Below are 14,821 nucleotides of genomic sequence, written 5' to 3'. Positions count from 1 at the left end.
CCAGACCCGAAACGTCAGCTTTCCTGATGCTGCCTTGCCTGCTGCGTTCATCCAGCTCTACACCTTGTTACCTTAGTCTGGATACTACAACTAACCTCAAACCCCCGAGTTAGAGAAACTAATACCCATCAGAGATCCTACTGGATTCTCCTCAGGGTCTCTGTACTGGAGGGTGGGTGGTGACATGATCAAACTGGCTTGCCCAGGTGGTTGAATAAGCCCATTTACCATTCACTACGAATTCTAATACATGCAAACAACCAATATCTTCGAACCAGCACCCCAGAGACAGCAGGTTGCATTTATGTTACTAAGTATTTACAAACCAGGGCGATTTAACCTGGACACTGGACCCCAGCAGTCTGTAAGCTTCATATAAATCACTGGTTCGATAACAATGGGAGCATTGGGAAGGCTGTTTTCATCCTGGAGGGAGTGCAGCACCAATTTACCAGAATAATACGTGGGTTATGAACTACAGTGGTTCAAGAAGGCAGCTCACCACCACCTTCTCAAGGGGCAACTAGGGACGGGCAATAAATGCTGGGCCCAGACAGTGACACCCACATCCCTTCAGTGAATAAAAAATAATTCCAAAAGGGTGGTACCTAGATTCCATTTAGGGAGAACTTACACAAATAAGGGAGACACTCCTGAAATGTAGAAGGTCAAGGGGTGATTTGATCAAAATATTTGAGATACAATGTGAAATAGACAGGGTAGGCAGAGAGGAACTGTCCCCACTAGCTGTGAAGTGTAGGACTGGGGACAAAGTCAAAAAATTAGAGTCAGAATATTCAGGAGTAAAATTAGGAAGTGCTTCTACACACAAAGAGTGGGAGAAATTTGGAACTTTCTTCTGTAAATGGCAATTGATAATGGGTCCAATGTTACATTTAAAACAGATTGAAAGATTTAAGCAAAAGGTTAATGAATAAAAGTTAATGGGACTGGAAGAGCTGAGTGTAAGTCAAGGTATGAATGGATGTGATGCAGAGACAAGTATGTGGGGATTGGGCACACATGAGCCATGATTGCAATGAATTCCAGAACTGATTTAAGGACAGCAGTGAGCTCCTCCAACCCCTCCTCCCCCATCCACTTCATCAAAATCCCTCCACTCTTTCCCCAGGGTGGGAGAGTCCAAACCAAAACTAGAGGGCATAGGTTTAAGGTGAGAGGGGGAAAGATTTTAAAAGGGAAATGTTTTCACACAGAGGGTGGTGCATAAGTGGAACAAAGTGGTACAATTACAACATTTTAAAGACATTTGGGCAGGTTTTTGAATAGGAAAGGTTTAGAGGGATATGGGCCAAACACAGGCAAATGGGACTAGTTCAGTTTCGGAAACCGGTTGACATGGACAGGTTAGACCAATGGGTCTGTTTCCATGCTTTATGACTGTGACCCTTTTTCCCGGTGTTTATTTAGCTTCTCCTTAAATGCATTAATATTATTGTCCTCAACAACTCCCTGTGGGAATAGGGCTCCACGTTCCCAGGTTCTCCAGGTAAAGAAGTTTCACTCAAATTCTCTGTTGGAATTTTTTTTTTGTGATTATGTCACGTCTATGGTCCCTGGTTTTCACCGGCCTCACCCACAAATGGAAATACCATCACCTCCTCAGAGCTCTTTACACAATCAATTGTCAGACGTACATAAAAAATTGACAGGGAATGAAAAGGGAATCATTAGGACTGGGAGTTGAAAGGGAGGGAGTGATAACCTTCACGAGTAGTAGAGAGGAAAAGAGTGAAAATTGCAAACTAAAAATTGGAATAAAAATCTGAACTCACTTGTAAATCATGAAGCTGCTTCTGACTTTAATTCCACCCTTGATAAAGCTGACCATGTTCTCATCCTGAAAGCACGGACATAAACAAGAGTCAAGTCTAATTGTAACACCAGCTCTGGTCTTTCTGTACTAATCTGCTGTGATCATAACTTAGAAGAGAGAACTCATCAATTGCAAAAAAGTGTTTGCAGAATGGTCTTAGGTTCCAGCATCTGATGAGAAGTCTATCACTTATTGTCAGGGATACCTTCATGGGATGAGAGTGTCACTGGCCAAGCTAGCATTGGATGCCCATTACTCATTGCCCTTGAACTGACTGCCTTATTAGGCCGTTGCAGAGGGCAGTTAAGAGTCAACCACATTGCTGTGGGTCTGGAGTCACATGTAGGCCTGGTAAGGATGGAAAATTTGTTCCCTTACTGACCCAGTTGGGCTTTCACAACAATCAATGATAATTTCATGGATACTGAGACTAGCTTTCTATTCCAGATTTTATTCACTAAATTTCAACACCATCAGTTGAATTTGAACACATGAATACAAGACATTAGCCTAGCCTCCTGGACAGCTAGTCCAATGACAGTACTTCTACACCACCATTTGGAACAGAATTCAAATGAAGTGGATTTAGCTTTCTTTATAAAAAAACAGGTAAGGTGAGCTCATAAAAAAATGGAAAAACTGCTGTCAACACCTCCTCGTTGTCTGGGAGTATCAAAATTGGAAAAGTGTTTTAGTCTCTGGTATTAATAGCCCACATGGGACATGTACACAAGTAAAAAATCTCAAACATTAACATTCGAAAGAAAACAAGCAAAAAAAAGTCACTTCCATAAGGCACATTTGCAAATTTATCTTTCATTTTATATAACTTACATGTAAGTGCAATTCTTGCTTTCTTTTAACTCTTTCATGAATTACAACTTTTAAAAGGCACCTGATAGATACACGAATAGGAAGGGTTTAGAGGAACATGGGCCAAATGCTGGCAAACGGAACTAGGTCAGATTGGGATATCTGGTTGGCATAGACAAGTTGGACCGAAGGGTCTGTTTCCGTGCTGTATGACTCTGCAACCCTACAATTAATAGGGTTAATCAACTCCTCTGGTTGGAGATTAATGAGGGAGCAAGTGAAATTCCTGTCCAGCCCCTTGCTCAACAGGAAAGACTCCAGGACCAGGGTCACAGTCTAAGGAAACAGAGGAGGCCATTTAGCACTGAGACAAGGTGAAATTTCTTCACCCAGAGAGTGCTGAGCCTGTGGAATTCTCTGCCACAGAAAGGAGTCGAGACCAAAACACTGAATGTTTTCAACAAGGAGTTAAATATAGTTCTTAGGGCTAAAGGGATCAAGGGGTATGGGGAGATAGTGGGAACAGGGGACTGAGTTGGATGATCAGCCATGATCATATTGAATGGTGGAGCAGGCTTGAAGGGCTGAATGGCCTACTCCTGATCCTATTTACTATGTTTTCTGTCTTATGTGAATGTTCGATGTTGATATTGCAAAAAGCAAAAATCAAATCCATTTCATCCAACACTTGTTGCCATTTAGTACATTCACAATTACAGTTGTTACCATAGTCATCACATATGGAACATATGGCTCAGGGGTTATTTCCACAATTTCCAGCCCTTCAGTGCATTATGGTTGAAGAGCCTTAGACAGTGACCTTTCCACACTGATCCTTTGTGATGGCTGCCCCAAGCTTTAGTGTGTCCTCAGCACGTAGTCCTGGGCCTTGGAATGTGCCAGTCTGCAACACTCAGTTGAGGTCAACTCACTGCACAGGGAGACCAGCACCTTTCAGACAGACTAAAGAGCATCTTTCACTGAGTTGATGGTCTTCCAGGCACAGCTGGTTTTGTAGAACACGCGGCTGTGCAAAGGAAGGACTGTATATTTGGGCATGATTGTTTTGTATTTAAACTGCAGTGAAATTATCTGCTGCTATCTGTATCCCTCCAAACCACAACCGGTCTTAAATATCCAAGCCACAGGGATCAGAATTCCTGCTGCTTGGCCAGGGGACTTTGCAAAGTGTAATTTGTTTTTAAATTTCTCTCTAGGTCAGCAGCACCCAGCACTGAGTGGGAGGGTTTTTCTTCTTCAGATTACTTTTAACATGCAGCAGAGTGTGACAGACCAATAAAACACGAGCTGTGTCATCTATAAAGAAAGAACTTAAATTTCTGTCATGTCTTTCACAGCCTCAGGACATCCTGAAGCACATTTTTAAAAAAAATTAACATATTTGCCTGATCAACCCAGAGATGTTACACGCCTCTGATACAAACTGATAAAGGAAGTGCTAACATCAGCAGTTACACTCCGCTGAATTATCACTTACCTGTAAGAAGGTCAGAGCTGCTCTCTGCAGTAAACACTCTGCATAGCAAACCTCTGCATGGACTTCCTCTGTAAAACAAGTTAAAACAATCGGGCAGGCACAATTAATCCTTACAAACCTACATTTTCTGGTTCCATTATAAACAGAGTGAATGATACAGTGGTATCAGGAAGGTCCAATGCTTAAGGCACATCTAAGGATTGGTCATTCATGGGCTACCACTTTGATAATGACATTGAAAGTTTCCATCTGCCTGAAGATCCCAAGCTGGTCCACCGTTGTCCTTCAGGGTAGGGAACTACCTTCACTGCCTGCCCTAGTCTACTCACTGACTCCAGTTCCACAATGACGATCATTCTTCACACGACAGTCGGAGTCACCAGAGCAAAGAAGGTTGGAAATGGAGCAAATGTTACAGGTCTCGATTACCTATCTCATTTCACCTTGAGCTGAGTGGACAAATACTAAATCAGAGAGCAGAATACTGCAGCCGCCAGAAATCAGAAATGAAAACACAAAATGCCGGGAATGCTTGGCAGGTCAGGTAGCAACTGTGGAGAGAGAGGAACAGGTCGACGGTCTTTCATCAGAACTGGGCAGAGTTAGAGATGTCATAGGTTTTGAGGAAGGAGTCGGTGGGATGAGGACACAGGAAGAAGACAAGAGAGACTGAATGACAGGAGAGCCAGCCCTCCAGGGCCAGAGAGAATGATGCCAAGGAAAGAGAGAGCTAACAAAGGCCTAGACTGGGTGCACCACTGTCTGAAAGCAAAAATAAGAGAAAAACTGGAAGATGCAAAGGAGACAAAATAGAGGACACAGAGTTTGCAGACTAAAATTATTGAACTTATTTTTTCTTTCAGTCAACGGAGGGCACTTTTCTTTGTTTCTTTTCTCACTTTTGGTTCGACCATTCAATCTCTCCTGTCTTCAGTGACCTTCCTTTGTTCTTGTCCCCCCATTCCTTCCTCAAAACCTGTTACCTCATGGACTTTTCCCAGTTCTGATGAAAGGTCATCAACTGGAAATATTAACTCTGGTTCTCTCTCCACCGATGATGCCTGAGCTGGTTTTACTGATGGGTGCATGCACTGCCCAGTTTTGTATTGAGAGTCCCAGGGAGGTCCTATATGGAGAAGATGGTACGGGATGCAAAGGGGTAGAGTTATGTTCCAGTTACAATCGACCACATAAGGAGTCGGTTCTCCTCCAAGACCCACGCTGCCCTGATTTGGAAATATATCACTGTTGCTTCACTATTACAGACTCAAAATCCTGGAACTCCCTCCCTAAGGACTGTAGCAGCTCAAGACGGTAACTCACCACCACCTTCTCCATGATAATGAGGGAAATGCTGGCTTCATGAAGGAATAAATGAAAAATCTGCCTTTAATTGGGGTCCCCGCACGTCACCTCAGCAAAGATGTATCGGCTTTGAAATGAGGTTAGTAGGTAATTTAACAACAATTTACTCCGTTGGTATTCATTTGAGATCAAAGATAAACACCCCAAGTGAGTCATGTGTTAAAGACGATTAAAGTATTTGGTAGCATAGGGGGAGAGAAACTATTTTCTCTGGTGTGTATGTGTGGCCACATGTCTGTCTGTCTGCGTGTGCACGTGTCCCTCTGTGCACGTGTGTGTGTGTTCTTCAACAGAGGGATATAACCATAAAATTTGAGAAAGACTGTTCAGGGATGATATCAGGAAGCACTTCTTCACACAAAGGGGAATGGAAATCTGGAACGCCCTTCCCCAAAATCGACAGGATGCCCTGGGGATTAATTGAACAATTCTAATGGATAGTTTTGTGTTAGGCAAGGGGTTACCAAAGATTTACAGATCAGAAATCAGCCTTTAGGTCCTGCCGGTCTACGCTGGTCTCTCATTCTAACCATTACTTCATCAGATCAAGGTTACAGCAGAGACCTACACATGGAATCTTTTACAGTGGGGTGGCTACCACACCATCTCACCCTATCAACATACCCTCCTATTACATTCTCCTTACATTGATCCAAATTTCTCAGAAAGACATCTATTAAGGGTTAGTGAATCAAAAAGGCAGGTAAATGGAGTTGAACTGCCTCTGTGATAATGGGAGAACATGCATTAGGAACCAAATTGCCTCTAACTATTCCTGTAAGCCTCCCTGGTCCCACTGAGCTCTCCAATCAATGATGGAGTTTAAATGGGCCAGGGACACGGAAGAGGGATTGGCCTCAGTACCCCCAGGAAGTGGACGAGAGCATCCAGTGAAGGTGAAATCACGCTCAGCCATGACCCTTACACAATTGGGTGGCGTTGTGGACACTGAGTGTTTGGGTTCCCACATACAGTTTACCCAAAGTCATCCTGGCTCAGAACAGGAGATGGCCAGTGTTTGCAGAGCCTTAAGCCCAGGAGACAGGAGAAGAGTATAGATAAATTAAAACAGCAAAGACAGGATGCTTGTGCAAAAAATACCAAGGAATACTCATACTGGTTAAAGGGAGATATGATGAGTTAATACAGATACAATGAGCTGAATGGCCAACTTTTGCCTCCAATTCTAGCTTCTTGTACTTCCCCAAATTGCATCACTCTATGATTGGTGACCATCGATGTTCCCTCTAATTATTTCCTTTATGTGCGTGGAACTCTGAGGTCCATGTGCAGCAACCTCTGAGACTATGGGACAATGCGTGACATGTCAACCACACTGATTGGCTCACTTGGAGCCTCAGAACTACTATGTGGATTGGAGAGAGCATTAATGACCTTGCCTTTAGCTACCTGGGCTTCAAGTTCTACAGTTCCCTCCCTGAACCTCTCCACCTCTCTCCCCTCCTAATCAGGTGTAGGTTTTAAGGAGTAACTCAAGCATTTGGTCACACACCCTAATATCTCCTTGTGGGGTTCGGCGTCAAATATAGTCCAGTGGAAGTTGCTGAGAAATGCCTCGGGATGTTCTGTGATGTCAAAGGCACTATGTAAACACAAAGCTGTTGTAACCTTGAACAAGTAGTGGAGTTATTGATCTAATGGAATGAATGCCTTCATCTTTCCCGTGCAGGGGGCTCTAACACAAACCTTCTGTGAAGTGGTCCCCAGCTGGCTTGTTCACCAGACTCGAGAGCGAACCAACAACAGTCGACTTCTTGCGAAACCTGTTGGCAACAAGTGGTCAATTAGGGAAGACTGTTCAGTGTCCTGACATTGGAGTGTTGACAGATACAAGCACACCTAAGAAAGAGGGTCAGGATTGGGCCGTTTGGAGTCACTCCAAATTCTAGATCGTGGCTGATCGGCTAGTGGCCTTATTTCCACTATTCTGCTCCCATTTCTTATGCTCTTACTTAACCCTCTACAAAGGGTGGTCAACAGATGGCATCTCCACCACCAGCTTCTCAAGGCAACAGCAGATGAACAATAAGTGCCAGGCTTGCCCATGATACCCACATGCCAAGAATGATACATTTTTTTAAATGGCCACAGCCATTATGTCCAAGGTTCTAAGCTGTATCATGGCACAGACAAGGAAGTTAAACACAATAATATTAGAAAAGATGTCAAGGTCAGCATAATCTTCATCAGGATTCAAACAAAAAATTCTTTTTATATTCTTTCACTATGTGTGGAATCACTGGCAACATAAGCATTTGATGCCCATCCCTAATTGCCCTTGGGAAGGGAATGGTGGTATGGAGGTAACACAAGTCCACGAATACAAGCTGGGATGATGTTGCCCCTTCTCCTGGTAACTGGAACTTGGAGGCACAGTCCATGATAAGGGATCTCCTTAACTGTAATTCATTTATATGATGTAGTCATCGCTGGCTGAGCCTACATTTATTGCCTATTTCCAGCTTCCTTCAAAAAGTGGTGGTGAGCTACCTTCTTGAACTGCTGTAGTCCATTTGCTGTATGTAGACCAATAATGCCATTGGGAATGGAATTCCAGAATTTTGACACAGCAACATTGAAATAATATATTTCTAAGTCAGGATGGTAAGTGTTTGGACTTAAACACTTAATTGCAAGGCAATAGGGTGTGTTACCGAACAAAGAGGGCTTGGAGTGCAGGTTCATAATTCCTTGAAGGTGAAGTCCCGGGTAGATAGGATAGTGAAGGTGGTGTTTGGTATGCTTGCCTTTACTGGTCAGTGCATTCAGTATAAGAATTGGTAAGTCACATTGCAGCTGTACAGGACACTGATTTGGCCACTTTTGGAATACTGCGCAAAATTTTGGTCTCCCTGCTATAGGAAGGATATTGTTAAACTTGAAAGGGTTCAGAAAAGACATACAAATGTTGCTGGTGTTGGAGGGTTTGAGCTATAGGGAGAGACTTAATCAGCTAGGGCTATTTTCCCTGGAGCATCAGAGGCTGAGGGGTGACCTTATAGAGGTTTATAAAATCATGAGGGGCATGGATAGGGTGAATAGTCAAGGTCTTTTCCCCAGGGTAGGGGAGTCCAAAATTAGACGGCATAGATTTACGGTAAGTGGGGAAAGATTTAAAAGGGATCTGAGGGGCAAATTTTTCATGCAGATGGTGGTGTGCGTATGGAAGGAGCCGCCAGAGGAAGTGGTGGACGCTGGTACAATAACAACATTTAAAAGGCATCTGGATGGGTACACGAATAGGAATGATTTAGAGGGATATGGTCCAAATGCTGGCAAACGGCACTAGATTAATTTAGGCTATGTGGTCGGCATTAACAAGTTGGACCGAAGGTTGTGTTTCCATGCTGTACAACTCTATGATTCTATGAGTGACTTGGAGGGGATGGTGTTCCCATGTATCTGCTGCCCTTGTCCTTCTAGATGGAAGTGGTTGCAAGTTAGGAAGGTGCTGTCTATGGAGTCTTTGTGAATTTCTGCAGTGCATCTTGTCAATGGTACGCACTGCTGCCTCTGTGTATCAGTGGTGGAGGGAGCGAATAATTGGTGCCAATCAAATGGGCTGCTTTGTCCCAGACAGTATTAAACTTATTGAGTGTTGTTGGAGCTGCGCTCATCCAGGAAAGTTGGAGTATTCCATCACACTCCTGACTTGTACCTTGTAGATGTTGGACAGGCTTTGAGAAGTCTGGAGCGGAGTTACTCTCTGCTGTTGTAGCCACTGTATTTATACGGGTAGTCCAGTTGAGTTTCTGGTCAATGGAAACCCCCAGGATGTTGATACTAGGGGCATTCAGCAATTGCAATGCCATTGAATGTTGAGAGACAACAATTAGACTCTCTCTTGTTGGAGATGGTCATTGCCTGACAGTTGTACGGTATAAATGTTCCTTGCCACTTCTCAGCCTAAACTTAGATACAGTCCAGAAAGAAAAACAAGATGTGCTGCAGAAACTCAGAAGGTCTGTCAGCATCTGTGGAAAGAAAAACAGAGTTAACGTTTTGAGTCTGGAAATTCAGAAGATTGTCCAGATCTTACTCCATCTGGAGAGGGGTTGCTTCAATGTCTGAGGAGTCATGAACGGTGCTGAACATTGTGCAATTATCGGCGAACATCCCCACTTCTGACCTTATGATGGAGGGAAGGTCATTGGTGAAGCAGCTGAAGATGGTTGGGCCTAGGACACTATCCTGAGGAACTCCTGCAGAGATGTTCTGGATCTGAGATGACTGACCTCCAACAACTAACTTCCCATGTGCCAGGTATGGCTCTAATCAGCAGAGAGTTTTCCCCTTGATTCCCATTGATTATAGATTTGGCAGGACTCCTTATGTTACACTCTGTCAAACTCTGCCTTGATGTCAAGGGCACTCACTCTCCCTTCACCTCAGATAGGGATGAGGAGGAACTGATTTTGGGAACAAAATGTAGGACTTCGGAGCTGCAATAGACTATTCGGCCCCTCGAGCTTGCTCCTAGACCATGGCTGATCCAATGGGGCCTTACCTCCTCATTCGAGTCTGTCCCCATGATCCTACACTCCCTCGATCAAAATTCTGTTTAACTTGACCTTGAATATATTCAATGACCACACCTCAACTGCTCTCTGGGGAAAAGGATTCCCAAGTTTTTATTTGTTAATTTGCAGAATGTGGGCATCATTGGCGAGGCCAGCATTCACTGCCAACCCCTAATAGCTCAGAGGACAGTCAGGAGTCCACCACATTGCTGTAGATCTGGAGATATGTGTAGGCCAGACCAGGTAAAGACAGCAGTTTCCTTCCCCAAAAGACATTAGTGAACCAGATGTTTTTATTTTCCTGACAATCGTCTCATGGTGATCATTAGATTTTCAATTCCAGCTTTTTATTGAGTTCAAATTCCACCATCTGCCATGGCAGGATTCCAACCCAGGTTCTCAGAACATTACCTGGGTCTCCAAGTTACTGGTCTAGCGATAACAACACCAGGCCACTAATACCACAATTCCTTTGAGAGAATAAATTCCTCCGCATCACCATCTTACATGGGAGGCCTTACATTTTCAAACTGAAGCCTCTTGTTCTAGATTCGCACATGCAGGGAAGCATCCTTTCAGCATTTAACCCATCAGACCCCTTAAAATCTTGTATATTCCAACAGAATCATTTCTTAGTCTTATAACTCCAGTGAATATAGGCCCAGCTTGCTCAACTTTTCTTTGTAACTTCATCCCAGGAATTAGCAAAGAAAACTTGCTCTGAATTGCCTACAATGCAAGAATGTCCCTCCTTAAGTAAGCGAGCAGAGATGGACAGGTGGTCTCCACATGGGTCTTAACCAATGCCCTGGAACATTGTAACAAGACTTCCTTACTTTTACACTCCATTCTTCATTACAATATAACCCAACTTCATGCTTGATTTCCTAACTTTTGTGGCTCGTGTACAAGGATGCCCAGGATCCCTATTCGGGAAGCAGCCTTCCCGTAGCCCATGAGATAAGTGGATGGAAAACACAGGCTGCAAAATTGTCAAGCCTGCATGTGTACAAAGCAGAAATTGACTCAATTGTACAGAGTGTCTATTGAGGTGCAGGGTGAAACTGAATAACTCCTTTGAAGATGAAACTGCTGGAGAAACTCAGCAGGTCTTGCAGCATCTGTGGAGAGAGAACGGAGTTAACATTTCGAGTTCAGTGACCCTTCTTCACAACTGCTGAATTTATCCAGCAATTTCTGTTTGTGTTTCAGATCTGCACCATCCATAGCTCTTTGTTGTATTTTAACTGTTATTGAAGAGCTAGCACAGGCACAACAGGCTGAAAGGCCTCCTCCTGCACCTGGTAATGATCTTACAGAATGAGCTTCATTGAAAAAGTCATCTGCAGTACACCGTTTACTAACAATCTCACTGAGAGGACGGTCAGGGTGCCAGACATGATTATGGAAAAAGACCTCAATATTCACCAGGGCTTTAGGCATATTGGAACACCTTCAGAGGAGCTTTAAAAAGGAACAGTACCTGCTGGACATATTCTAAAAACACGGTGTCATCTAAGGATTTTTTTAAAAATTTATTCATTTGTGGGATACAGGCGTTTCTGGCTGGGCCCAGCATTTGTTGTCCACCCCTAGTTGCCCTTGACAAGATGGTTGTGAGCTGCCTCCTTGAATCACGGCAGTCCACCTGCTGTGGGTTGACCCACAATGCCATTAGGGAGGGTGTTCCAGGATTATGACCCAGTGACAGTGAAGGAACAGCGATATATTTCTAAGTCAGGATGGTGATTGGCTTGAAGGTGGTGATGTTCCCATATGTCTGCTGCCCTTGTCCTTCTAGATGGAAGTGGTCATGGCTTTGGAAGGTGCTGTTTGAGGATCTTTGGTGAATTTCTGCAGTGCATCTTGAAGATAGTACACACTGCTGCTACTGAGCGTTGGTAGTGGAGGGAGAGGATGCTTGTGGATGTAGTGCCAATCAAGCAGGCTGCTTTGCCGTGGAGGACTTATAAATCTAGCTAGTTCCACGTTGCATAATCTAATGGAGCTTCCTACCCGATGAGCCTTTTATCTCATCCTCTTGACAAGAAATGATAGTTGCTGTGTAAGGAACAGACACTTTGCTGAGAGTCCACAGCATGGCCAGAAGCCAAGCTCCAGCTGGAACATGGTCTAGAATGGAGCCAAACTTTCTGGAGAAGTTAGAAACCACCAGCAGGGGATATAATGACACCATGGTAACAGGCTAGTAATTCAGAGGCCAGGCTAACGTTCATGGGGCATGGGTTCAAATCCCATCACAGCAACTGATAGAATTTACATTCAATTAGTAAGAAATTGGAATACAAAGCAAATTTGAGTAAACGGTGATTATTGATTGATTGGTTCACTAATGCCATTGAGAAAAGGAAACCTGCTGTCCTTATCTGGTCTGGCCTATTGGTAACTCCAGATTTGCAGCAGTGTGTATTGACTCTGAACTACCCTCTGCAATGGCCCAGCAAGCTACTTGGTTCAAGGGCAATTAGGGATAGGCAACAAATATTTGCCCTGGATATGAGACATACCTTGGATAGGCTCTCAAAATCCCTGGGGTAGCTTTCCAAATCAGCATTCCCAGCCAGGGCGGTAGGGGGCATGTCAGGAATTTTGATACAGGGATGCATGGATTTTCTCTCCATTAATTGTGAGACACCGTCCCATCAGGCCAACCTCTATAGCCTGCGATCAATAAAACTGACATGGACATTCCAACCTTGGCATTCTAGCCCAGACATGATGGGCCAAGTTGCCTCTTTCTGTGCTGTAAACTGTTTATGATTCCATCTTGTACCAAAAGTTACTCAAACACAAATGAGTAAACTATTCTGAGCACACTCAGAGATCAAATTGAAATTTCTGAAGAAGGGTCCCAACCCGAAACATCAACTTTCCTGCTCCTCTGATGCTGCCTGGCCTGCTGTGTTCCTCCAGCTCCACACTGTGTTATCTCTGACTCCAGCATCTGCAGCTCTTGCTATCTCCCAGCTTAAACATTGAGCTCCCGTATTAAAGGCATGTGCTCATGTTGCTGTATGGATTCAGTTTCAATAAAATCTACTTAAAATGTACAGAAAAAACATCTGATGTCCAACACTGAATGTCCTTGTGATGGTGATGGTGAGCTGCCTTCCCAAAGCTGGTTCAGCCAGAGGCATAGTCCTTTACCTGATCTCCCACAGGAGGACAGAGACTTTCTGTTTACCATTCTACCTGGCTCATTGAGTATGTATCACTGTATCACCCCTCCATTGCTAACATGCCACTATTACTTTGGATTTAGTGAATTTTGCCTTGGTCAAAGTGGTGATATGCCAGTGCTGGGGGATTCCACACTTTTGTTCCATTATAGTGAGAACACTCCAAGTCAGGCACTGCACAGATCAGATATAGTAGAGAATTGCTCCTACACTGCCCCGATCCCAATCCCAATCCCTGTTGGAAAGTGCTCAGGAGGGAATCACACCAAGAACACAGTCAACTGTGGCATTCTTCACAATTCCATATATCCCACCCCCACGCAGGTATTCACTACCTAATGCACACTGGTCACCTATATGGAGCATTGGATTGATCGAGACCAACATGAATTGTAAAAGAAACAAGATGAGATTAAAGTTGGGGGTCAAAAACATTTCAATCCAGGTTCCCAGAGGCAAAAGTTGGCATGGTAACTTCGTGCCCCCAGTACAGCAACAGCTAAAGCTGTTTGTAGTTGAGAGAATCTTTTTTAGAATTCATTTTGTGGGATATGGGCGTTACTGGCTAGGCCAGCATTTGTTGCCCGTCCCTAGTTGCCCCCATGAGAAGGTGGTGGTGAGCGGCCTTCTTGAGTCAGTGCACTCCATGTGCTGTAGGTAGACCCACAATGCCTTTAAGGAGGGAATTCCAGGAATTTGACCCAGCAACAATGAAGGAATGGCAATATATTTCCAATCAGGATGGTGAGTGGATTGGAGGGGAATTTGAAGGTGGTGGTGTTCCCGTATATCTGCTGCCATTGTCCTTCTAGATGGAAGTGGTTGTGAGTTTGGAAGGTGCTGTCTGAGGATCTTTGGTGAATTGCTGCAGTGCATCTTGTAGATAGTACACACTGCTGCTACTGAGCGTTGGTGGGGGAGGGAGTGGATGCTTGTGGATGTGGTGCCAATCAAGCGGGCTGCTTTGTCCTGGATGGTTTCAATCTTCTTGAGTGTTGTTGGAGCTGCACCCATCCAGGCAGGTGGGGAGTATTCCATCACACTCCTGACTTGTGCCTTGTCGATGGTAGACAGGCTTTAGCAGTAGGGGGGAGGTTTTATGGACAAAGGGTAATGTTCCTGCTTCCGAGGCAGAAGGTCCAGGTTCAAATCCCATCCCAGGACCGGACATGCCTTCCCAATGTGAACAAACAGGGTGGGTATCAACCTAAAGATCCTTATGACTCATGCTAATGACTACTGGTGAGAGCAAGAGAGATTCCTGCTCAGCCCCGTGACCGTAAGATATAGGAGCAGAATGGGGCCATTCAGCCCAGTAAAGTCTGCCTCACCATCTGACCATGGCTGATATGTTTCCCAACCCCATTCTTCTGCCTTCTCCCTGTAACATTTGATCCCCTTACTAATCAAGAAAAAAGACGACCACTATCCGGAGCTCCAGACCTACAACACAAGTGCAAGAAAATGCGAGCCAGTCTCCCCAGATATAACTATGGTTGTCAGATTCTGTCGACACAGCAGTGGCCTGGAAACAAACCCTTTGTTATCAGTATGTAAATAACTTCAG

At 44.3% G+C, this 14,821-nt stretch overlaps 1 protein-coding gene across 2 annotated transcripts in view; it reads right to left on the bottom strand.

Moving 5' to 3' along the window:
• zgc:158403 (tetratricopeptide repeat protein 39A) overlaps nucleotides 1-14,821 on the bottom strand; it is an 85,846-nt gene that overhangs the window by 33,895 nt on the left and 37,130 nt on the right. For both annotated transcript variants that reach the window (XM_048618106.1, XM_048618107.1), the window contains exons 4-6: nucleotides 7,221-7,297; nucleotides 4,149-4,216; nucleotides 1,797-1,861 (exon numbers count right to left, since the gene is read on the bottom strand). In XM_048618106.1, the coding sequence (XP_048474063.1) occupies nucleotides 1,797-1,861; nucleotides 4,149-4,216; nucleotides 7,221-7,297 (210 nt within the window). The remainder of the gene's footprint in view (nucleotides 1-1,796; nucleotides 1,862-4,148; nucleotides 4,217-7,220; nucleotides 7,298-14,821) is intronic.

Source organism: Rhincodon typus, chromosome 38 (genome assembly GCF_021869965.1).
Source record: "Rhincodon typus isolate 14 chromosome 38, sRhiTyp1.1, whole genome shotgun sequence".
In the NCBI taxonomy this organism is placed as follows: Eukaryota; Metazoa; Chordata; class Chondrichthyes; order Orectolobiformes; family Rhincodontidae; genus Rhincodon; species Rhincodon typus.
Note: the sequence above shows the minus strand (reverse complement) of the source record. Positions and strands in the feature narration are given on the sequence as shown.